We start from the raw sequence: 23,752 nt of genomic DNA, 5'->3' as shown, positions 1-23,752 counted from the left end.
ATGTTTGTCAGTATTAGGCTCCTGTATGCTATGTACTTGAAAGCAGAGCAGTCATCCCTTCATATCCACAGGGGATTGGTTCCAGGACCCCTTGCATGTGCCAGAGTCACAAGATGTTCAAGTCCCTCATGTAAACATAGTAGGGAGATCAGTTTGGAGCTCTGACTAGAGCCTAAGTAAAAGGTGATAAGGGTTGGAAATGGGCATTGGGTGCATTCACCTCAACAGAAATCTAGACTGACTAGATTTTGGTGTGGGGGAGAAGAGTCAAGGCTGCTTCCTAGATTCCTGGCTGGAGCAATCAGGTTGATCTTGGTGAATGTGTTGACATAAGACCTAAGAGTGGACAAGTCTGATGCAGGTAGAAGTAGGGTGTGTTGAATTTCGTAAGCTAGAGACCCTTGTGGGATGACCAAAGGCAGTGCAATCATAATTAAAATGCATTTAATTTGAATAAATTCAACAATGTGGGCTGGGCCAAGAAATGAGAGTTGTGTAAGAACTCAAATACTGTCTTCCTAGAGAATTTCAAGGAAAATTGTGGACGAAATATGATTTTCCTGGTTTGTGTGCTGACTTTGAAATTTAACTGCCACCCTACTGTGACAGGTTTGTAGCAAGAGCATCCAGAGAGAAGTTGGGAAGGAAGCCCTGGCCACAGTTAGGGATGTGGGAGTCTCAGTGGTAGCTGAAGCATAGGAGTTGATGAACTGTGAAGAGAGAAAATGAATTTATTACAAGCCAAGGACAAAGCTCTGGAGGATGCTAGTATTTCCAGGACAGACAAAGAGGAGGGAGTGAGAAATGAAGAAGGGTCAGATAAGTTAAAGGAACCTGGAAATGCTAGGCTTGACAGAAGCCAAGGTCAGAGAGTGACCCAAATAAGACAGAGCGGGTACGACAGCCCAAGGAGACTGCAGGTTTTCTGTTGGGGTTTGGGTCACTTCTCCCTCTGTGGTGGTCAGCTCTCAGGCTGATGGCAGCCAGCAATCCTGAAACCCATCCCTACCACTCTGCTCCCGAGGATAAATCCCTTCCAGGCCGAGTCTGCCCATTTTCCCTGTCCAGTGCCTGTTGGTAGTTGCTTTGTTGGACATTTTCCAGTTTGTAGCTGTTGTCTGTGGCAGGAGCTTTCTCAGTCTCACCACTGTTATTTTTTAAAAGTTTCATTCTCATGCTACTGTGTGCAGTGGCTCACACTTATTGAAGGATTTTTGCTCCCCTTCTGAGTGTCTAATACTACCTTAAAGTGAAAGCACACTTTAAGTACTTTAATGCTTAGAGGTCTGTGGGCAGAGGACAGAGGAGGGATGCTCAATACTTTAAGTGGATTATTTTTGTTTTTCATTTACTTTTTCGGAGTATAATTCATAACCCATATAATGCAACCATTTAGTGTACAATTAAATGGTTTCTAATATCCTAGATCCACAAGTCAGTTTGAGAACATTTTCATCACCCCCAAATTAGCCTTATATCTGTTGGCTACCTTTTTTGTTTTCCCATCTCGTCCCCACCCTAAGCCATCCACTAATTTATTCCATATCTCTGCTATTTCCCTATTCTAGACATGCCATATGACTATGTCTGGTCTTTTGTGACTTTTTCACATAGCATAATGCTTTTAAAATATATTTAAGAAGTGGGGGGTGATGAGGGAGCAAGCAAGAGAGCACTCCTGTTTGCTGTTTCACTTCTCAAATGGCTGGAGCCAGGAACTCCATCCAGGTCAGGTCTCCCACATAGGTGGCTCAAACTCAACTACTTGATCCATCACTTGCTGCCTCCCAGGGTGAGTAAGCAGGAAACTGGAACTGGGAGTGGAGCTAGAACTTAGACTCTGATATCCTAACTGGTATCTTAACCACCAGGTCAAATTCTCTCCCTTTTAATGCTTTTTAAGGCTATCCAAGTTGTGGAATGTATTAACATTTCATTTCTTTTGATGGCTGAATAATACTGTATTTTGTGGGTATACTACAGTTTATTCATTCATCAATTGATGGACATTTGAGTTCTTTAAATTTTTTCCTTTAATTTTGAGATAATATTTATAATTCATATTACACTTAAAGGCTCAGTGCTCCATTAGAGTTCAAGAAATGAAAAATCCTTGGCTATTCATGCGTAACTCTTTGTATACACATTTGTATTTCTTTATATACTAAGAATGGAATTCTGTATGATTTATGAGATTAGGGAGCCTGCTACTTCGTGACCACTCCTAAGTGCTACTTTGTGTGTATAGAAGCGACCGTGGGCAAGTGGTTTCCCCACACAGCTTCAAAAGCATCACTTTTACTGATTTGATACAACCATATTGAAGTATTATCTGTCCAAGTAAACACTTCCTATTTGAAGATGTTTGCTGTCGTAATGAAAAACACGATGACTGTCTTTGTTTTAAAAACATCATTACATGTTAACTTTAAAAAATGTTCTGTTTGAGTTTACAACTCCATGCTCTTTCAAAGTTTTGTAGTTAATTCTGGGTACATGTGGGATGCTAATGAATGCTGGGATGCCAGTGTTGAGAGATAGCAGGAGCAGCAACTTCAAAAAGCAAAGAAAATGATGAGAGGATTATTGGTTAGGGAATGATAATAAGAGCCTTCTGTTAAAAAACAGAAGTAAGATGTGTCTCTGATTTTGTCTGTTTTGGCTTCTCTCATGTATGAAGCCAAGACAGTAAAATGACTTGAAAATGAGAGTTGGAGTTCTTGAATAATTGTTTTAGCAGAAGGTTATAAAAGACAGCAGTAGCAAATTGTTCCTCCCTCCCCCATCCCTACCACCTCACCCCCACAGTGGGGATACAAAGGCTTAGTAGATAGTCTGAATTGTCCATGTGATTCCAAAGATTTGAACTCTAAAAGAGTTCAAATAAGAATTCAGGTTTTTGAAGGAAATTAAGAGGGAAACTTAGAGTCAGAGTTACAATATTATCTCTGTATTTTTATTTTAGTCTAATACTGATGGGTCATATGACAGATAAGAAACCTACAACTTGGTGCTAGAAGGTCTGGTTTTAGGTCTTCCTCTGTCAATTACTGGATGTGTGACTTTAGGTAAGATACATCACCTTGCCTGTGAGATGGGAAATTTTTTTTATTTGACAGAATTGTTACAAAAGGCACATGAGAATGTTTCTACAAGTGCTTTTGTGAATGCTAAAGTTCATTATGAAGGTAAAAAGTGTCTTTATTTGCATAGGAAGAATTATCAGATAATTTAACAGTTTTTTATACTCAAATACGCATTGACTAAAAACGTCTCATTTTAAGTGTAATCCACAAGAACTAAAACCTCTGTACTATGATTGTCATAGTAACTTCATGATCCATAACCATGTAACTCCAGGACCGTGCCATTGCCACAGTACATTCTAATTGCCCATTAAGTAGCTAGGGAGGAATATAGTTGACCAGTGGATGGATCTGCAAGGTGGTGATAAGTTTCACATGACTTTGATGCTTAGGCTAATTCATTCTCTTAAGAATGAAGTCTGCAGCAGTGTGTGCTGCCGTCACCTGACTGTAAGGGCCAGCTTACGTCATGGACTACTTTGCCAGAGACTGAATTGGCCCCTGACTTAACAATAGATGCGTAATCATGTGGCACACAACCACATAGATCAACATATAATACGTATTATGTAACACTTAAAGTAAAATCTTTATATGGTGTTGAGAAACACCTAAAAAGAATAAAAGTATAGGTCTAAGTTCTTTCAAGAAACATTTATTGAGTGCATGGTATGGGCAGTGGTGTGTGCTGTAGGCTCAGGGTTTGGCACTGAGTAGAGCCCATCCTAGGGACTCTACAGTTCAGTGAGGGAGGAAAACATGGAAGGATGGCCACACTGCTGTGTGGGAAGACACGAAGTGCTCAGAGCTCGTGCCAGGGACTGGCCCTGGCCTCAGTGAGGTAAACTTCCCTGAGGGAATGGTACTGTAACACGGAAACCCATAGTGAGGATGTTGGAGTCAAGGAGTAATGGTGATCTTGTTAGTTATCTACTTTATGGAGATGTGAGGTATGGCTGGTATGCAAAAAGTTGTACATATTTAATGTTCAGTAACTGGATGAATTTGGAGATATGTACTCAACTGTGAAAACTTCACCATAATCTATGACAAAACAAAAATGCAGTGCATCTTATTCAGAATTTTCTTCCCATCTCTATTGATGTCTTTTAGTTGGCGATAAGGACGTTTAAGATCTATCCTTTCAGCAAACTGCCAAACAATATTGTTGACTACAGACACTAGGCTGTTTGTAGACCTCTAGGACTTACTAATCTTGTATAATGGAAACTTTGTACTTTTTGGCCAATGTCAGACCTTCCTGTTCCATCCTGTCTTCTGAGTCTGGCAGTTACTATCCTGGTCTCTGCATTAATTAGATTATTTTAGATTCCTTATATATGTAGGAACATGGCAAACTTTTCCTTCCATGGTGGCTGATTTAATTTAGAATCTCCAGTTTGATCCATGTTGTCACAAATGACAGTATTTCCTTTTTAATACTGAATATTTTGTTTTATATGTATACCACATTTTCTTAATGCACTAGTCCAGTGATGGATGCTTATGCACCTTCTGTGCCTTGGCTATTGTGAATAATGTGGCAATGAATATGACAGTGAAGATATGAGATTCTGATATGAATTGATTTGGATATATCACCAGAAATGGGATTGCTACATCGTGTAGTGGTTCTATTTTTAATTTTTTGAGGAAACTCTATCCTATTTTCCATAGTAACTGCACCAATTTATATTCCTACTGACGCTTTACAAGGATTTTTTTCTCCATATTCTCACCAACTCTTATTTTTCTTGAATTCCATTCTAACAGGTAAGAAGTCCTACCTTTGAATTGCATTTCCCTGATGATGATGAGTACATTTTCATAGACCTGTTGGCCATTTTTATGTCTCTGGCAACATTTTATTTTTATCCTTCACCTATTTTAAAAAATGGGTCATTTGTTACTTTTGAATTGCAGGATTTCCTTATATATTTGGTCCTCCCCCACCCATTTTTCAGATAATTGACTTTCACATTTTTTCCTGTTCTGTAGTTTGCCTTTTTAGTTTTATTGTTTCCTTTGCTGTGTGAATTGAATATTTTTTTTGTTTAATGTAACTCACTTGTCTACTTTTGTCATTGTTGCTTGTGGTTTTGTTGTAACATTCAAGAAATCATTGCCATAGCTTGAAAAGAATAAGACTTAGTAATAAACTTTACTGAAAAATTGAAAGATTTATACACTAAAAACATTAAAACTGATGAAAGGAATTAAAGAAGACAAATGGAAAAATTTTATGTTCATCAACTGGGGAAAAATAATGTTAAAGCATCCCTACTACACAAAGGGATCTTTGCAATCCCCAACCAAATCCCAATGTCATTGTTCACAGAAACAGAAAAAAAAATAAAACCCCTGAAATTCATATGCAACCCCTATAAGACCCTGAATATCCTAACCAATTTGAGGAAAATAAAACTAGAGGCATCACCCTTCCTGATTTCAAAATATATTATAAAGCTGTAGTAATCAAAGCATAGCCCTGGCTTAAACTGAAATATAAGCCAATGGAACCAGATTATAAAGCCCAGAAATGCCACATGTATTTGCGTCTATGAGGGCACTTGAAAAAATTCATGGAAGATGGAAGTAAAGCAGGTTTACTTGGGTGCAGAAATTAAGCCCATGTATAGGAATTAAATGAACTTCTTTGGATACTTATTTCTATGTATATTTAAAACTAAAACATTGATACAAGAAATTAAAGCAGACACAAATAGAAATTTTGTGTTTATCTAATGGAAAAAAAAATTCAACATTTGGTTGAAATGTTCTACCCAAAGAATTTTATGCCTGGAATTTCATTTCATTTTAAATGAGGGTGCCAAGAATATACAATGGGGAAAGGATAGTTTTTGCAACAAATAGTATCAGAGAAACTGGATTTTGACATGTGGAAAATTGAAATTGGACCCTTACATTATATATAAAATCAAAATATATACATCATATATCATATCAAAATAAGATTTTCTCTTGATCTTGGAAATCATTGCTTGGTTGGGAAATTTTTTTTTTAAAGATTTATTTGAAAGGTAGAGAGGTAGAGAGAGAAGTCTTCCATATACTGGTTCACTCCACAAATGGCTGCAATGGTCAGAGCCAGGAGCTTCTTCGTTTCCCATATGGATGCAGGGCCCAAGAACTTGGGTCATCCTCTGCTATGTCCCAGGCAAGTTAGCAGAGCGCTGGATTGGAAATGGAGCAGCAAGGACACAAAGCAGTGCCCATATGGGATGCTCCCGCTGCAGGCTGGGGCTTTGACCCACTGTGCCACAGTGCTGGCCCCTTGGTTTGGACTTGTAAAAGGTAGTTTTAGTAGCTGTATGGAGACAGGATTGAAGTGAGTTGAGCCTGTGGCAGGGAGTCCTATAAACATATGGAATATGGTCTGAATTGACTTTTTTCGAACTATTGTTCATCCCAATTATAATTTCACCAAAGTTATTGTCAAAGAACTTGTTAGAAGGATCCCAACTTTTTCTCAGGCTATTTAAGACTTGGTTTCAAAGCCTCTTCCCTCCGTCTATTAGGAGGAATGACCTAAGGTTACCTCTTTGACTTTCTTAAAATGAAAAATCTATGCATGACTTAATTTTCTATCATGAGATGAAGAAATATTATAGTGGCACAGTTTAGAAAATATAAGTAGTCAATTTTTCTTGAGACATTCCTCATAAATGACTTTGCTCCTCAAAAATGCTGGATGAGCGCGAGTTCATTGCACTTCAATACAGTTTTTCTCTTAGCAAATTTCTTTTCAGCTTGTGGCTTTTGTAAGAATTTTTAAAAGGATCATAATTTCATAACTTGCATTGTTGTGTTTTTTGAGTATCACTTTAAATGGAGAAATCTTCCAGGTCCTTATGTCCTCCAACCAATATTGAAGAATCTTTATGATCTTTTGTGACGTGTCTGTATGTTATTGCTTGGAATTGTGAAATTCTATTAATAACTGAGATCTTCTGAGACAGATTCATCAACATTAGACTTTTTCTTTAACTTCTCAAGCTTGAGATTGTATGACGGATACAGGGCTTTTTGAAATGGTATCTAAAACATTGTTCTCCAACCGTGACCCATGGACTGACAGCATTAACATCACCTTTAGTTTGTGTGAAATGCAGAATCCAGCATTTGTTGTGGCACAACAGGCTAAGCCATGGCTTTAGATGCTGGTATCCCATATCAGAGTGCTGGTTTGAGTCTTTGATGCTCCACTTTCCATCCAGCTCCCTGCTAATGTGCCTGGGAAGGCAGCAGAAGATGGCTCAAATACTTGGGCCTCTGCTGTCTGTGTGGGAGACCCAGAGGGAGTTCAGTTTCCTGGCTCAGCCCTGGCTTTTGTGGCCATTAGGGGAGTGAGATGGGGTTTTTCGTGTCTTTCTCTTTGCTGTATAGAAAATGTTCTGCTTCTATTACTTTATTCTTTGCCGTAAATACTTAGCTGAAATTTAGAAAACCAGTAGTCATTTTTTTTTCTGCCAGGCAGAGTTAGACAGTGAGAGAGAGAGAGTTAGACAATGAGAGAGAGGTCTTCCTTTCCATTGGTTCACTCCCCTAATGGCCACTACGGCCGGTGCTGCACCGATCCGTAGCCTGGAGCTGGGTACTTCCTCCTGGCCCATGTGGGTGCAGGGACCCAAGAACTTGGGCCATCCTCTGTTGCCCTCCCGGGCCACAGCAGAGAGCTGGACTGGCAGAGGAGCAACCGGGAATAGTACCTGGCGCCCCAACTGGGACTAGAACTTGGGGTGCCGGCGCTGCAGGAAGAGGATTAGCCAAGTGAGCTGTGGTGCCAGCCAAAAACCAGTAGTCATCTTTTAAGACTCACTTGAAGACCAATAAGGAAACTCTGCCCTGAGAATTCTTGACTTTCTCAAATGGATTAACGATTACTTCTCTACTTTTTGCCACCAGATTACCACATCCCATGCATAGCATTCTCAAAGCACTTGTACCATGGCTTGTATTCTTTAGTTGAGGGAGGCAGATACTTAATCTACGAGCATCTTCATAGGAAGACATTCTTTTTCAATTTTGTGTTCTCACTGGGGAGTATGTATGAAGTTACTGGCACAAAGTGCAAAATAAATGTATTGCACATGGCTAAAGATACAAAGACAAGGAGTTTAAAATTGTGTAATAGGAAGATAAATTCTGCAAGTATACACCAGTTTACTGTTTTAAACTTGTTCACTTTGTCTAGAGTGAGCAATGTATGTATGGGGGACATGTGTGGTACATCTATCTATTGTGTCCAAGCTCAATTTTTAGGTAAGTTAATTAACTCTTGAACTCCAGTGTCATTCTCTCCAAAACCCTGCAGAAGGGGTTCATTATATTACTGATTTCATAGCATTGTTGGACGGTTAACCCGGCTGAAGCCTCTAGTGAGGGTACTTAGCCAGGTGCCTGTATTGATTTCCCATTGCTGCTATCACTAATTACCCCAAAACTTGTTAGCTTAAACCAACACAGATTTGTTACCTTAGTTATGAAGGTTGCAAGATCCAAACAGTTCTCTCGCCTAAGTTAGGGAGCCCCTTAGCTCTAGGGACTATGTGTTCCATTGCCTTTTCTAGCTTCTAGAAGCTTCCAGCCTTCCTTGGCTTGTGGTGATCTGCCACCTTAACAAGAAATGTCTCATTGAGTCTTTCTCATTTGTGATTTATGCAATGTACTCTTCCTTGCTTACCACTGTAAGCCTTTTTGATCCTAATGGGCTCAGCTGAATAACACCCTCCCAGCCAAGACCAGGTCCATAACTTAATCACAGCTGCAGCATCTTTTTTTATGCCATGTGAGCTATGTAAAATAGCCACTTCCTAATGTACAAAATGTGTTGTCTGTAAGGGAGGGGATGTTACTCTGCTCACCTCCATGCCCCGTCTGTTCATAAGAGACCAGTGGAGTTTGGTGGTATTACTAGCATTGGACTATTTCTTAAACACTTAAAAGTGAATCAGTCCTGTAACAAAACCAAGTTGAGCCTCACAACCTTGATAAAACGTGGTGTTCTGTTAATAACCTAGTACTAGACAGCTACAGTTCTTATTCTGAAAGTGGGTTAAGTGATTCACTTTTGAAAATTGGCCATTCTGTGAGGTTGGGATGCTCGTATAGTAAAAGGAAATTGGTGTTTATTTAAAAGTACTTTCGTAGCCCTAATAAAAAGACTCTTACTAGTGTTACTATAATTGTATAGAAGTGACTAACAGTTGTCGAGAACATAGCATGTGCTCAAAGCTGTTTAGATCTGTATTGTCTAATTGGATCCCCACAGCCAGCCCCAGGAGGGAGAAACTTTTATTTTCCTTATTTTATGGCAGTTGAGAGTTTGCCTGAAGTTTTAGGACTAGAAAGTGATAGAAATGGAATTTAAAGCCAGGTGGTGAGACTGTAGCACTTGTACCTGTTACCACAGCACAATAAAAACAGGAATGTAGACCATGATGCTGTGACATTACCATAATCTGGGTTAATAGCTCTAAGCGTTTTTATAGTTGAATACAGTGTAAGTTGAGAATATTTGAGTTCTAATTTTTGTGCTTTTTATTTTTTAAAGATTTATTTCCTTTTTTAAAAGACTTATTTATTTGAAAGTCAGAGTTACACAGAGAAGAGCGGCAGAAAGTCTTCCATCCAATGGTTCACTCCCCAGATGGCTGCAACGGCCGGAGCTGTGCCGATCCGGAGCTAGGAGCCAGGAGCCTCCTTTGGCTCTCCCATGCAGGTGCAGAAGGACTTGGGCCCTCTTCCACTGCTTTCCCAGGCCATAGCAGAGAGCTGGAGCGGAAGAGGAGCAGCTGGGACTAGAACCGGCGCCCATATGGGATGCTGGCACTTCAGGCCAGGGCGTTAACCCACTGCGCCACAGCGCCAGCCCCTGAAGAATTATTTATTTACTTGAAAGTCAGAGTTACACAAAGAGAAGGAGAGGCAGAGATAGAGGTCTTCCATCTTGCTGGTTCACTCCCCAATTAGCCACAACGTCTAGAGCTGTGCCAATCCGCAGCCAGGAGCCAGGAACTTCCTCCAGGTCTCCCATCCTGGTGCAGGGGCCCAAGGACTTGGGTCATTTTCTACTGCTTTCCCAGGCAATAGCAGAGAGCTGGATCAGAAGTGGAGCAGCCAGGACTTGAACCGGCACCCGTATGGGATGCCAGCACTGAAGGTGGCGGCTTTACCCATTATGCCACAGAGTTGGCCCCAAATTTTTGTGCTTTTTAAAAAAAATGAGTAGTAAATCACCAGCTATGGTGGGAGATGGTCAGTTTCCCGAGATGCTTGAAGACAAACTTCTCAGTGATTGTTTTCCTTGTCCCCTCACTCCCTCATTCAAAAAGTATAGTTTAGGAACATTAGCTACAGCAGCTATCATGTTATCTTCCTTCTTATTTTGCCACAGTGCATTGACAGAGTTTAAGAGCAAGGAAGCTGCTTTATTTCTTTTAAAGCATGTTTGACAGGCAGAGATGGAAGGAGAGGCAGGGAGACAGAGGCAACTTCGATCTACTACTTTATTTGCCAAATGCCCAGGAGCTGAGAACTTGATCCAGGTCTCCCATGTGGGTGGCAGGAATCAAACTACTTAAGCCATCACCTTCTGCTTCCCAGAGTCTGTGTTAGCAGGGAGTTAGAGTTGGGAGAAGAGCTGCGATTTGAACTTGGATGCTCTGATACGGGATGCAGGTGTCTATAATGGTGAGGCCAAATGCCCATTCTGGAAACTGTCTTAAAAAGTTGCCGGCGCCGCGGCTCACTAGGCTAATCCTCTGCCTTGGGGCGCCGGCACACCGGATTCTAGTCCCGGTCGGGGCGCTGGTTCTATCCCGGTTGCCCCTCTTCCAGGCCAGCTCTCTGCTGTGGCCAGGGAGTGCAGTGGAGGATGGCCCAAGTCCTTGGGCCCTGCACCCCATGGGAGACCAGGATAAGTACCTGGCTCCTGCCATCGGATCAGCGCGGTGCGCCGGCCGCAGCGCACCAGCCACGGCGGCCATTGGAGGGTGAACCTACGGCAAAGGAAGACCTTCCTCTCTGTCTCTCTCTTTTTCTCTCTCACTGTCCACTCTGCCTGTCAAAAAAAAAAATAAATTAAAAAAAAAAAGTTGTGGTCCAAGTTGGTTTCCTAAAGTCAATTTTCCAAAGGATTTCTTAGGGTAAGCAGATGTTATTAACATTTGCACCCCTGTGGTTAGGTTAAAAAGATAGGAAGAGTGGAGAACAATTTACTGTCAAGAGCCATTTTGATATTTATGGCATCACTTGTGGGCCATGCAAAACTATCAACTGAAAAATTAGCCTGTTATAGATTGATGGACTTTCAAGTGCTGCCTGCAGTTGTCTTGGCAGGACCAGACCAAGTGATTGTGCTGCCCCTACATTGCCCATGGGCTGGATGTTCCCAACTCTGAATAGAGTTTTCTTAATAGAGCTAACTACAAAAAAAATGTCGATTACAACTGTTCAAATATTATGAAAAGGAACTCATTTTGAGAGTTACTTAAGGATAAAGTGAGGAATTGACTTTTGCTAAAAACATGTTGACAGAATCAGATGCTGACTTGGGTTTAGCATAAGTAAATCAACTTGATGTACCTTTTGTATTCATCACAGACGTGTTAGTGGCAATGTTGCATTATGTGGAACATTTTTATGCCAAAGTAAGCAAAAAGGAGAGCAACTAACAAATAGATGAACGCAAAGTGATACGTGATTTGTTAGTAAATTTTTCTGTACGGATTTCATTTCATGTAGTCATCAAACCTATCATGTTAATTTTGATCTAGAAGTTTGCAAATTAAAAACAAATGAAGTCCTTCACTGAATGTACTGCATTTAATACCTACTCATAATTGCACACTTTGGAGACTATTACCTGCACTGCATGGTCATGGCTTAGCTCACTTCATGGCTTTATTTAGAATCCTTTGGCAGATGAAACTGTTGACCTCCATTAGTTAGAAAACAGCTGCTTTTCTATTTTGATTTGTAGTTAATGTTTTCCAAGTGTCAAGCACATGTAGAGAAACTTTTTCCATAGACTAATATTAAACATCTTATTTATATTTCTTTTATTTTTAATGGTCCATGGGACTATTTAGAAAAGTGAGAGCCAATTAGAGAGTTCACTGGAAATCTTTTTAGAAGTCTCCCCTGGGTATTTCTATGTATCAATATCACTTTCATTTATTTTCATGGTATGCTCAACTACAATGCTATATTCTGGAAACACAGTCGGCTGTCTATTTTGGCTGAGTTAAAAATGTGATCTCAGTTTCCAAAAGTTTCTGCCTTAAGACAAAGATAGATGATTCTCAGTAATCTTAGCTTTGGCTCTTTATTTTGTCACTTTGAGAAACTGACCAGTTGATAATCTCAGTTTAACGATAATTCTTGTTTCACATAGTTATACTCTATATAGCTTCCGGTCACAGATGAAAATGTGGTGGTTCTTTGAATTTGTGCTGTCATGAGGGTTTTACTTTTTGGTATCTGATATGAGTCTTGGTAAATATATTACCCCTATCATTTTTACTTATGTTATGGATACTTTACTGACATTGAGCGCTAACTATGGGGAAACATAAGGCTGAAGCCAAGTGGGCACCATTGTCTTTCGGTGGCGGATGTAGTAGAGAGCGAAGGTGGAGTACACATCCTGCCTAGTGCACCGTGACAGGTGAAACTAAAAAACTCGAAAACTAGAAGGAAACACTGAGATTCACCACCTGTTATTTATGGGGAGTTCCAGGAGAGGTAGAAGAGCCCTAAGTTCTTTGGATACTAAGAAACTTAGATGACAGGCTCAGTTTCTAAACCTCAAACTTGTAAGTGTGAGTTTCCTCGCTGGGCTGTGTGATTTGTGGTAGAGAAGTCCATTTGGTTATCTCGGTAAAGGAAGAAGTTGTGGCTTTCGTCATCCTTTTCTCTGTGTTGTTCTGGATGCGATGACCCGTAAGAAAGTAGCTCTAGTTTTCTTAATGTGCTCTAAAAAAAAAAAAAAAAAAAAGACTTCTAGTGATATTTTAAAATCTTTATTTCTTTTTTTGGTTTAGGAACATTAAAAAAGGCCTATTTTAAGTCAAATGGGAGTGAACCCGTGGTCACTGACGGTGAAGTCCGAGTGCCTGATATTATTCTTACAAACGCAACTTATAACCAGAGCGTGTTGGCGTCTACTGCACCTCCCAAGCCACACACTGCAGCCTGGACTGCGGAAGTTGCTGTCTCAGAGACCCAAAGTCACAGGAGTACAAGTAAGTCTGAAGGTGCCAAATACAGGTGGCCTTTAGTGTCTGTGGGACACACAGGTGGTTACATGTGTAACTGATGCAGGGACTTCACAATCTTATTGATTATACTGGCAGAATTTACCTTCTAAGCCTAGTTGAGTGCCCTATTCTTGAGCACAAAATGCCATTAGCTCAGCTGTCCAGGTAGGGACTGAGGGAAAAACAAAGCTGTCAAGGTTATTCAACATTTCTGAGAAGCGGACACTTGCTGCCGCTTGGCTCCATGTGGTAGAATTGATTTTTGTAGTGGTTTGCCTGTGAGTGTTCATACTTATTTGTTGGCTTGCTAGAGGGAGCTCTAAGAGGATGACAAGTGATTGACCAGGAGCTACAGCCCCCTTGTGCTTTTGAGACACTGTGTGTTCTTGTCCTGCTTCAATCTTTTCCCTCACTTATTGGCAATGAAATAAATTGTATATGCTGGTAACTGACAAATAATCTCACTTTGAGGGAAAAGGGCATGTGTGAAAGCATTCTGCATAAGGGGAGGGGGTAGTTCCAGAGAAGGAGCTGAGGTGGCTGGGGGAGATCGGACAGAAGACAGAAGCCAATGAGCTGGTGGCAGGCTCTGGAATGTGACCCCCCCCCCCCCCCCCGCCCCAGGACTCGCCTGATACCTCTTGGATTTCCAGTAAAGTTACTAAATGTCCAGAATGTTTGGTGGGAGAGGGTTTGGGTACGACATGATGAGGAGTTTCAGTTCTAATCTAACCAGTGCCAACAGAAATGAACCAGAGCACAGTCACGCAAAGGACTTTGTCCACAGTTGTCTGGCCTATCATTTCCTACTTCCTAAAATGATTATGTGATTGGGATTCATTTCATACAAATCCTATCTATCCGTATCCATGATCATTTTCTTATTTCTCTGTGTGTGTGTGTGTGTGTATGTGTGTGTGTGTCTGTCTCGCTCTCATGAAAACCCATGAAGGGATATCACATATTGGGTCTGAGACAGTATTTATTTTTATTCTGAGCCAGGAAGGGAGGGATTAAATAGATTTTTAGCTATTGCAGTATATGCTTGCCAGTGTTTGAGGGAAAGCAGGATTATTCAATTTCTCCAGCCCCAAAGAGACAGACTGTTTGGATTCCATTGTTTCACAGAGCACCTATTGGTATTAACTGTTTGTTATGCTTAGTGTTCACCAGTGATTCATACGGAGTTGTTGTGTTACCTGATGGTAATATTGCAACCCAGCATTATGCCAAGTTAAATTTATTTTCCTCATGAGTTTAATTTTGAGGTTTTATATTTTGGTCATGTCTGAAACACTTCATTATTATTTAAGACAATATTTTCCATCAGAGGTGCAGAAGTAATTTGAACAAAAACTCAGCCCAGTTAATGTGGTTGTAATTATAGTAATTGTTATTTTCTTCTAAGTGGATTTGTCTGTGTTTTGAAAGCTCTGTCATTTCTTAAATTTCAAATAAGGTTGACAAACACATGCCCCAAAGAGTAAAGAAACACATGGCCATTGTTGCTCCATTTGGAAGTTCGATAGAAGCCTGTGTGACTCATTTTCTCTTCAATGACTGGAACACTGCTTGAGCGTATAAGTATAATTTGACATGTGGAGGAAATCCAGATGAAATTACAATGATTTAATGGGGAAAGGTTGAAGCCTTTATATGTGTCACTCTGTTTTTAATGTACCTGACAGCTTGCATTGAGCTCTGTCTGACCACATACTCTCAGGATATCTGTCTACATTAACTAATGTAATTTATTGCAAGGGATTTGATAATTTTTCATACATCTCAGCAATAGTGCCAGGCTGTGTTTGCAGAGCTTTTGATAGTTTTTTAAGACATGTTTGAATATTTTCTCTGTGATCCTTATAACTCAGGAGTGAGAAACATCCAGCCCGTGGGCTGTATAAGACCCCATGAAATCATTTGGTGTGTCCCTGCCAACGCAACCCAAACTCAAATTTTTTAAAATTTATTCCTGATGTTTGGTTGTATGTTTGTTTTTATTTATTCACTTGAGAAGAGGCAGAGTTACATACAGAGAGAAGAAGACACAGAGGTCTTCCATCTACTGGTTCACTCCCCAAATGGCCACAATGGGTGTCTCACGTGGGTGCAGGGGCCCAAGCACTTGGGCCATCTTCTGCTTTCCTAGACCATCAGCAGGGAGCTGGATCAGAAGTGGAGCAGCTGGTTCACAAACCGGTGCCCATATGGGATGCTGGTGCTGCAGGAGGTTGCTTAACCTACTATGCCACAGTGCCGGCTCCAGGGATCAAAATTTGATAAATATATAGTTTGCTATTTTTGGTGGTGGAGAGAGTGAGAGCTTGAGCTTCCATTCCTGGTTCACTCCCCAAATGGCCACAATGGCTGGAGCTGGGCTGGGCTGGAGTTGGGAACTTTTTCTGCATCCACGTGGGCCATCTTATGCTCTCCCAGGCACACCAGCAGGGAGCAGGATGGGAAGTGGAGCAGCCGGTGCCCACATGGGATGCTGGCGTCACAGGATGGTGGCTTTACCTGCCACACTGCAGCCCCAGCCCTGGCAGGCTGATTTTTAAGTTGGATCATTTGTAAGGCTTGTGAATGACATAATTAGCCCAAGACCCTTGGCAGAAAAAGGATTCCCACATCTGCGGGATACAAAGGACTGGAAATATCATACACCATTTTTCAAAGTATAAAATAGGGGCTTAAGGAGATCAAGTTAAACATCCAACATCACTTGCCTAATAACGGGTAGACATGAAATTGGAATTCAGGCCTTGGAATCCCTACACCACTTATTTTCCAAAGAGTTCGTGCTTCCTCCTTTTATTTTCTTTATAGTAGCTACAGCATTTCTGAATGAATTGTAAACTCCAGGAAGTAGAAAGAGTAGTCTTTAAAAAATTTCTTTACTGTATATAGCCAATGCTCAATAAAGTAAACAAATGAATTATGGTCATTTCCAGCTCTTATGATTTATCACTTTCGTTAGCAACTCCTAGTTGCTCCCTTGCCACTTGATATCTATTTAACAAGTGTTACTCAAAGTGTAATTTAATGTCTTATTTCTACATTAAAACCTAGCAGAGAATTTACTTTGGTTATTATGATCTAGTTAAGATGCTGTTTTGAATTCTTGGTTTATGATAAAGCTATTTAAGTCCATTTTAGTCCAAGAATACAGTGGCCAGACATTCTGTCCTTACCCAGATCTACTGAGTGCAAAACCAGGGGGCCAACTCCCAGAAAAAGGTGTCAGGAAATGCTCTTTCCCTAAGACAGCTCCTCCGGGGATCTTTAATATCACGCTAAAGTGCAGAGCACTGCAGCTTGTCAAGTTAGCCAGCACACTCCCCATGTTACACTGGATAACACATCTGGGCTCGGGGTGTGATAAAGGGCTTATGTAATGTCCATTACCTCTGCAGGGTCATTAGTTGCGTTTTGAAATCCAACTGCAGTGTGGAGAAAGGCCCACAGTTAACTACTGTCACACTACGTCTCCGCAAGGGATTTTTCTAGGTCGCGTTCTGTGTTTAGGTTTTTATTTTCATCTTTTCCTCCTCTGTTTGATAAATACTTAAACATATTGACTTCTAAGGAAAGGGGAAACTCTTTGGCCAACCAAGAGCTTTTGGGTTAAATATGACACATGATAAAATAGCCTAGAAACTCTGGCCAGGTATGAAACTGACAAGAGTGAATTGATGGGCTGCCAGCTTCTCATGTTCTGTTCTTTGCGACCATCCTTGATAAACTCCCAAATCTCCTGCTTCAGGTGAAGATGTGTCATCTTTCCTTCACTTAAAAATAATCTTGGGGATACATACCATACAATGTCCTTAAGTATCATTCAACAGATTTTAAAAGGTAGTCACATGGTTATGTAACCATTATCACTGTCATTTTAGGATGTTTTATCATTGCACAAAGTTTTGTATATCTAATGCTGTTTTTTTCCCTTTGTCTCAGCTCCTTCTTCAAATGAATGTATTTTCTGACTCCAGATTTGCCTGTTCACCTCCTATAGAGGGCGCCATTCAGTGTGTGGTCCTCAAGATCTGGCTGCTTTCACTCACTATGTTTCAGGGTGCCTCCATGCTGTAGCATGTGTCAAAACTTCATTCCGTACATACCACGGGTTTATTGATCCATTCATCCATGGCCAGACACTGGATTACTTCTACATTTTCAGCTAGTGTGAATAACGTTGCTGTGCTTATTCATGTACAACTTCTGTGGACATACTTTCCAGTTTCCTTACTCGGTTGTCTCTATTCAGCCATTGTTGAGAATGGATGTTGATGTTTCCAACGAACGTAAAGCTTTGTAATTATCCCTTGAATGCTCTGTTTTTGCTTTATATACTTTGGTCAGTTAGGTGTATAAATACCTGAAATATTACAACTTCTTGTTATACTGAAACTTTTATTAATGTATGTCCTTCCTTGTCTTGTCTACTCATTTTTGATTTAGTCTATTTTGTCTGATCTTTGTATAATCATTCCACTTTCTTTTGGCTACTATTTACATGGATTTCCTTTTTTTAATCTATTTTGTGTCTTTGGATCTAAATTGAGTCTTTTGCTGATGGCATATATTCATGTTTTTGTGTTTCTTTAACACATTTTACTATTCTGTCTTTTGAGAACTTAATGTATTTATATTTAAAGTAATTATGGCTAAGTGGGGCCTTATGTCATTTTGCTGTTTTCTAAATAGCTTATAGCTATTTTTTTTTTGGTCTCATTTCCTGGGTTACTGTCTCTTATATTTAGTTGAATTTTTTTTGTAATGAAATATTTAAATTCCCCTTGTTGCATGTTCTATAGCTATTTTCTTGGTGGTTAATGTGGGGATTACATTTAAGATCCTGAAGTTGTAGCATTGTAACTTAAATTTAACGAGAGTTGACTTCAACTCTGCTTCATTACCAGCTTTGTCCCATACTGCTTTTGGTTGTTATCATAAAATTCCCTCTTAGTACATTGTGTTCTCCAAATATAAAAATACTTCAGGGGCTGGTGTTGTGATGTAGGAGGTAAAGTTGTCACCTGTGATGCTAGTGTCATAAATGGGTGCTGGTTTGAGTCCCTGCTGCTCCACTTCTGATCCAGCTCCCTGCTAATGTACCTGGGAAAGCAGGAGAAGATGACCCAAGTGCTTGTGCCCATGACCCATGTGCAAGACCAAGAAGCAGCTCCTGGCTTTGGCCAGACTGGGCCCTGGCTATTATGGCCATTTGGAGAGTCAACCAGTGGATGAAAGACCTTTCTCCCTGTCTGTAATTCCGCCTCTCAAAAAAAAAAAAAAAAATTAAAATGTATTAGCCCCTTAAATTACAGGGAATACAAAATGTAGCATTAGAAACCAAAGTTATGACATAACTAGATTTTAGACTAATAATTTTAAAATGTTCCTTAAGTCACATTAAAAAATGTTTAGTTACAAGCCACTGTTACACTAACATGAGCTTTTATTAATGTGTTTCTTGGTATGGCTTCTAGATCCTGTCTGGCGTCCTTTCCTGCTGAGTGCAGAACTTCCTTGAGCATTGCCTGCAGGGCAGTTCTAGTGGTAACAGACTCCCTCAGCTTTGGCTTATCTCTGAACGCCTGGATTTCTTCCTTGCTTTTGAAGACCAGTTTTTGCCAGATAGAGGATTCTTGGTTGACTTTCATTTCTCTTTTAGCACTTTAACATATCGGACCACTGCTTTCTAGCTTCCAAATTTTCTCATGGGGAATCTGCAGATAATCTTGTTAATGATCTTTTGTATATGATAGATGATTTCTCATTATCTTTGAGATCTTGTCTTTTTTCCTAGTCTTTGACAGTTTGATAATGTGTTTCAATGTGGGTCTCTTTTCATCATGTTTGGAGCTTGTTTAGAGTTCTTGGATATTTATCTTGATGTCTTTCACCAGTTTGTGATCATATTACATATTTTTAGTTGAAGTCATTTTCTGTACAGAAAGCCCTCCATTCTTTCCTTTCTTTGTCACATTTTATTCCTACAATTTATCTATGTGAACAATATTTATAAGTTTATAGTTTTATCTGTGTTTCTATAAACTTATATAAACGCATGTATTATATATTCAAAAATGGGATCTTTTTTTTTTTGACAGGCAGAGTGGACAGTGAGAGAGAGAAAGGTCTTCCTTTTGCCGTTGGTTCACTCTCCAATGGCCACCGCGGCCGGCGCATCGCGCTGATCCAAAGCAAGGAGCCAGGTGCTTCTCCTGGTCTCCCATGCGGGTGCAGGGCCCAAGGACTTGGGCCATCCTCCACTGCACTCCCGGGCCACAGCAGAGAGCTGGCCTGGAAGAGTGGCAACCGGGACAGAACCGGCGCCCCAACTGGGACTAGAACCCGGGGAGCCGGCACCGCAGGCGGAGGATTAGCCTATTGAGCCGCGGCGCCAGCCTGGGATCATTCTTATTATGTGTATTTTCCTACATAATGTCTTTTTCATTCAAGAATACTTTACCTCTAAGACAATGTCTTAAATCTGTTACAATGACTGGATTGTATTCCATGTTTCATTGCCATAATTCATTTAGCCTTTCCCCTAATAATGGCATTTACTTTATATCTAGTATTTTTTTTTTCGTAATGAACTATGCACAGTCACTTCTCTGAAGATAAAATGACTTGGATCATGACAGTATTACTGTCAAAAGCAGCGATTTATTTTATACTAATTAGAGATGTTCTAAAAATTCCCTAAACACATACTGCAAAGTTGCTAAGTGTAACCAGTTTATGTACCAGTCCCAAACCCTAAAGTGATTCTATCTCCCTAGCTTTGTGTTTGACATGTGATATTTCCATTAGCTTTTTTTAAAATTTTTTTTTGACAGGCAGAGTGGAAAGTGAGACAGAGGCAGAGAGAAAGGTCTTCCTTTACCGTTGGTTCACCCTCCAATGGCCACTGGGGCCGGCGCACCGTGCTGATCCGAAGCCAGGAGCCAGGTGCTTCTCCTGGTCTCCCATGTGGGTGCAGGGCCCAAGGACCTGGGCCATCCTCCACTGCCTTCCCAGGCCATAGCAGAGAGCTGGACTGGAAGAGGAGCAACCGGGACAGAATCCGGCACCCCGACGGAGACCAGAACCCAGGGTGCTGGCGCTGCAGGTGGAGGATTAGCCTATTGAGCTGTAGCGCCGGCCTCCATTAGCTTTAAAGTGAGCTCTACAATAGGCAGCTAGGAGAATCGTAGGTCTGGGAGTTTTTACTCACACTAAATTCATTAGGTGCCTGTCCAAGGGGAGAGTCTAATTAGACATCAGAAATCGGGTGAAGGTGCTCATCCTTTTTATTTGGCTTTCTAATCCTATCCTGGATGTCCACTGTATTCCTTAAATTCAGGTGATTTCCTCACCATTGCAAATTGTGTGGTTTGGAGCGGGAGTTTGTACTTAAGTGGATTGATGGATGGCTCAGATGTGACTGGGGCAGGGATTGGGGGGGCGTACTATGGTATTGTGGCCCAGCTAGTTAAGTCCCCCTCTTGTGACTTGGGAGTGCTGGTTTGAGTCCCAGATACTCTGCTCTGATCCATCTCCCTGCTAATGTGCCTGTTAAGGCAGTGAGAGATGGTACAAAGGCTTGGGTCCCTGCTTCCACGTGGGAGACTAGGGTGGGTTTCTATGCTCCTGGCTTCCACTTTGCCAGTCCTGGCTTTTGGGATCATTTTGGTGGAGTAAACCAGGGATAGAAGATCTCTTTATGTCTCTGCCTGTCTGTCACTCTGCCTTTCACATAAATAAATGGTAAAGACATGCCCAAGGAATTGGATTCTTATCATTCCTCTGGATTTTTTTTTTTTTTTTGACAGGCAGAGTTAGACAGAGAAAGGCCTTCCTTTCGTTGGTTCACCCCCCAAATGGCTGCTATGGCCGGTGGCGCTGTGCCAATCCAAAGCCAGGAGCCAGGTGCTTCCTCCTGGTCTCCCATGCGGGTGCAGGGCCCAAGGACTTGGGCCATCCTCTACTGCCTTCCCGGGCCACAGCAGAGAGCTGGACTGGAAGAGGAGCAACCGGCACAGAATCCGGCGCCCCAACCGGGACTAGAACCCGGGATGCTGGTGCCGCAGGTGGAGGATTAGCCTAGTGAGCCCCGGTGATGGCCTCCTCTGGGTCTTTATACACTGTTTCTCCATCCCAGCTCTGGAGGACTTTTCCATGTAATCCAGGGGGAGTCAAGTGTTCTGTATAAGAATTTCTTAGTTGTGTTTTCATTTCAGTGATAACAGCAATAATTAAGCTTATTCTAGATCACCTGGATAAGCATCTTCACTAGGCACAGTGATGGTGCTGTAGTGCATGCAGGAGTTTTTATTTAGAATTATATTGCTGTTAAACCACACTGCTTAGGCTTTTCCTGGCTATTAAGCAAGGACCAGAAGCAGACTTGATAAATACTACCCTCCATGGGAGAACAAAGTCTGTACTAGCATGTTATACAAAGGACGCTTTTGTAGTGGCTAAGCCAGGATACTGGGTGGTACATGCTTCCCAAACACAGAACTTGTGCCATAGCAGTCATCACATTTAGTGGTGGGTTTTAGCAGATAAATGTTAATATCCACTCATCTTAAAATTTAAATTTAAATATTCTTAGTTTTGTAGTTTAGTTTCTGTGTGCAAGTTAATTTCAATTTTATAGTTGTTAGACCTATAAAGGGATTTTTATCTAATTGCATATATGCCTGCAAAACATTCTTCCTGTTTATAAAGCCCATGTAATTCTTTCGCTTAAGGGATAATGCTTTAGGGTCCCTGACTTAGAGCTGTCTGGGTCACATCCCTAGAAAAAGCAGCAATGTTCTATGGCAAGCTTCCTCTGTGTGTGTGTGTATGTGTGTGTGTGTACGCACACACACACACGCGCTGAGGACTCCTTTGGCAGTTTAGTGAAACTGATAAATGTCTTCTCAGAATGATGTTTTGTTGTTTAAATACACAGAATTCAAAAGAAAACAATTGTATCACATGCAGTTAATAAAATGCTAGAAATAGAAGTTCATTATATAGTAACATGTGCCTATTCACTAATATATTATGCAATGATAACTAGCAGTAGGTCATTTACCACAGTTTTATGAAAGGGATTGAGAATAAATAGCATTTTGAATTATCTATAACAACTCTTGCTGTGCAAGTGTTGATGGTCTTTATTTTTTCTACATGTTGCCTACATTGATACTTTATTTCTATGCAATGACTTAGGTGATGGAAGCAGCTGTTGCTTTTCTGCCATAAGAATTCATTACATGGGGTATTGGGGTCTTTGAATTCTAAGGACACTTTCTCTGGAGAAAAAGCAAGTTTTGTTGGTACCCAGGAGGACTTGAGCTGCCACCTCAGCTTTAAGTCTTACTCCAAAAGTTGCAGAACCTAAGACCCCTGGATGCCATTGTCAGACCCCAGTGTTCAAGTCCAGTTGGTTGCCCTGTTGCATAGAGTAAATCACGTTCTGCAGGCTTATAGTTATGAGACTTGGGCATGAACAAATAAATGATGCATTAAGTAATTTGTATGTGCTGGTCTGGTGAAGACCTTTACAGCTCTTGGAAGAGACAGAAAGGAAACTGAGTATAGGATAGCCTCCTCTTTCCTTGTTCTCCCTTCCTTCCTCTTCATTGCATCTTTGGATGACTTTTTCCCTAGAACGTGTTGAGTTCCTTCCAGAAAGAGCAAACTCAATCTTAGGTGCAGAGCAAGGCTCTTGGAAGGAGTAATAGAACAGTGCCTGTTTTGCTCTCCTTTGGCTACAATTCTAGTCCTCCTTTCCAAGAGCTCTTGGCCCCCAGTCCTGAATGAGAACTGCAGTACGCCCCAGGTGACAGGTACCTGCAGAGGTAATGTGCTGATGACACATTAATACAGCAAATAAGAGTCAGAGTTAAGCAGTTGTGGCCAAAGCCTTGCGGCTCAGCATTTTCCTCTCCAGGTTCGTTATCCCAGTCTCCTGTTCAGCAAGAGCCACCTGATACCCTCAATCTACATACAGAAAAGAACAGTAGCAAGCTGATGTCAGCAGTGTGAAATCAGTGCTGATCAAACTCAAAGACAATAATGCTCTTCTAAAAGCCAAAGCCTCAGACAAAAAACAAAAACAAAAACAAAAACAAAACAAAACAAAACAAAACAAAAAACCTGTAATTTACTTTACTCTCTGGTTCTGAAAGAAAGTTGGCACTGTATATATTCTTTTGCCTTAATCATTCAGTTTGCTGAGTCTCAGGTTTTTGGTCTTTGTACAATTTTGTGTTGAGAGCAAAAAAAAAAAAAAAACCTCTAAATGGGGATCTGTTTGCTGTTAAGTGTGCCTTTAGAGAATATGCCTTTTCACTTACTTGGAGTTGAAATAAGTATGGTAATATGTTT

The 23,752-nt window shown here is 40.8% G+C and overlaps 1 protein-coding gene across 4 annotated transcripts in view; it reads left to right on the top strand.

Moving 5' to 3' along the window:
* The window catches only part of CORIN (corin, serine peptidase), a 322,611-nt gene that overhangs the window by 31,616 nt on the left and 267,243 nt on the right, over positions 1-23,752 (top strand). For all 4 annotated transcript variants that reach the window (XM_089325378.1, XM_070068193.2, XM_008248573.5 and 1 more), the window contains exon 3: positions 13,154-13,354. In XM_089325378.1, coding sequence (XP_089181504.1) covers positions 13,154-13,354 — 201 coding nt within the window. The remainder of the gene's footprint in view (positions 1-13,153; positions 13,355-23,752) is intronic.

Source organism: Oryctolagus cuniculus, chromosome 2 (assembly GCF_051225735.1).
Source record: "Oryctolagus cuniculus isolate XC-2025 breed Fujian yellow rabbit chromosome 2, ASM5122573v1, whole genome shotgun sequence".
Lineage (NCBI taxonomy): Eukaryota > Metazoa > Chordata > Mammalia > Lagomorpha > Leporidae > Oryctolagus > Oryctolagus cuniculus.
The sequence above is the reverse complement of the archived record's forward strand: the minus strand, read 5'-3'. Positions and strand labels throughout refer to the sequence as shown.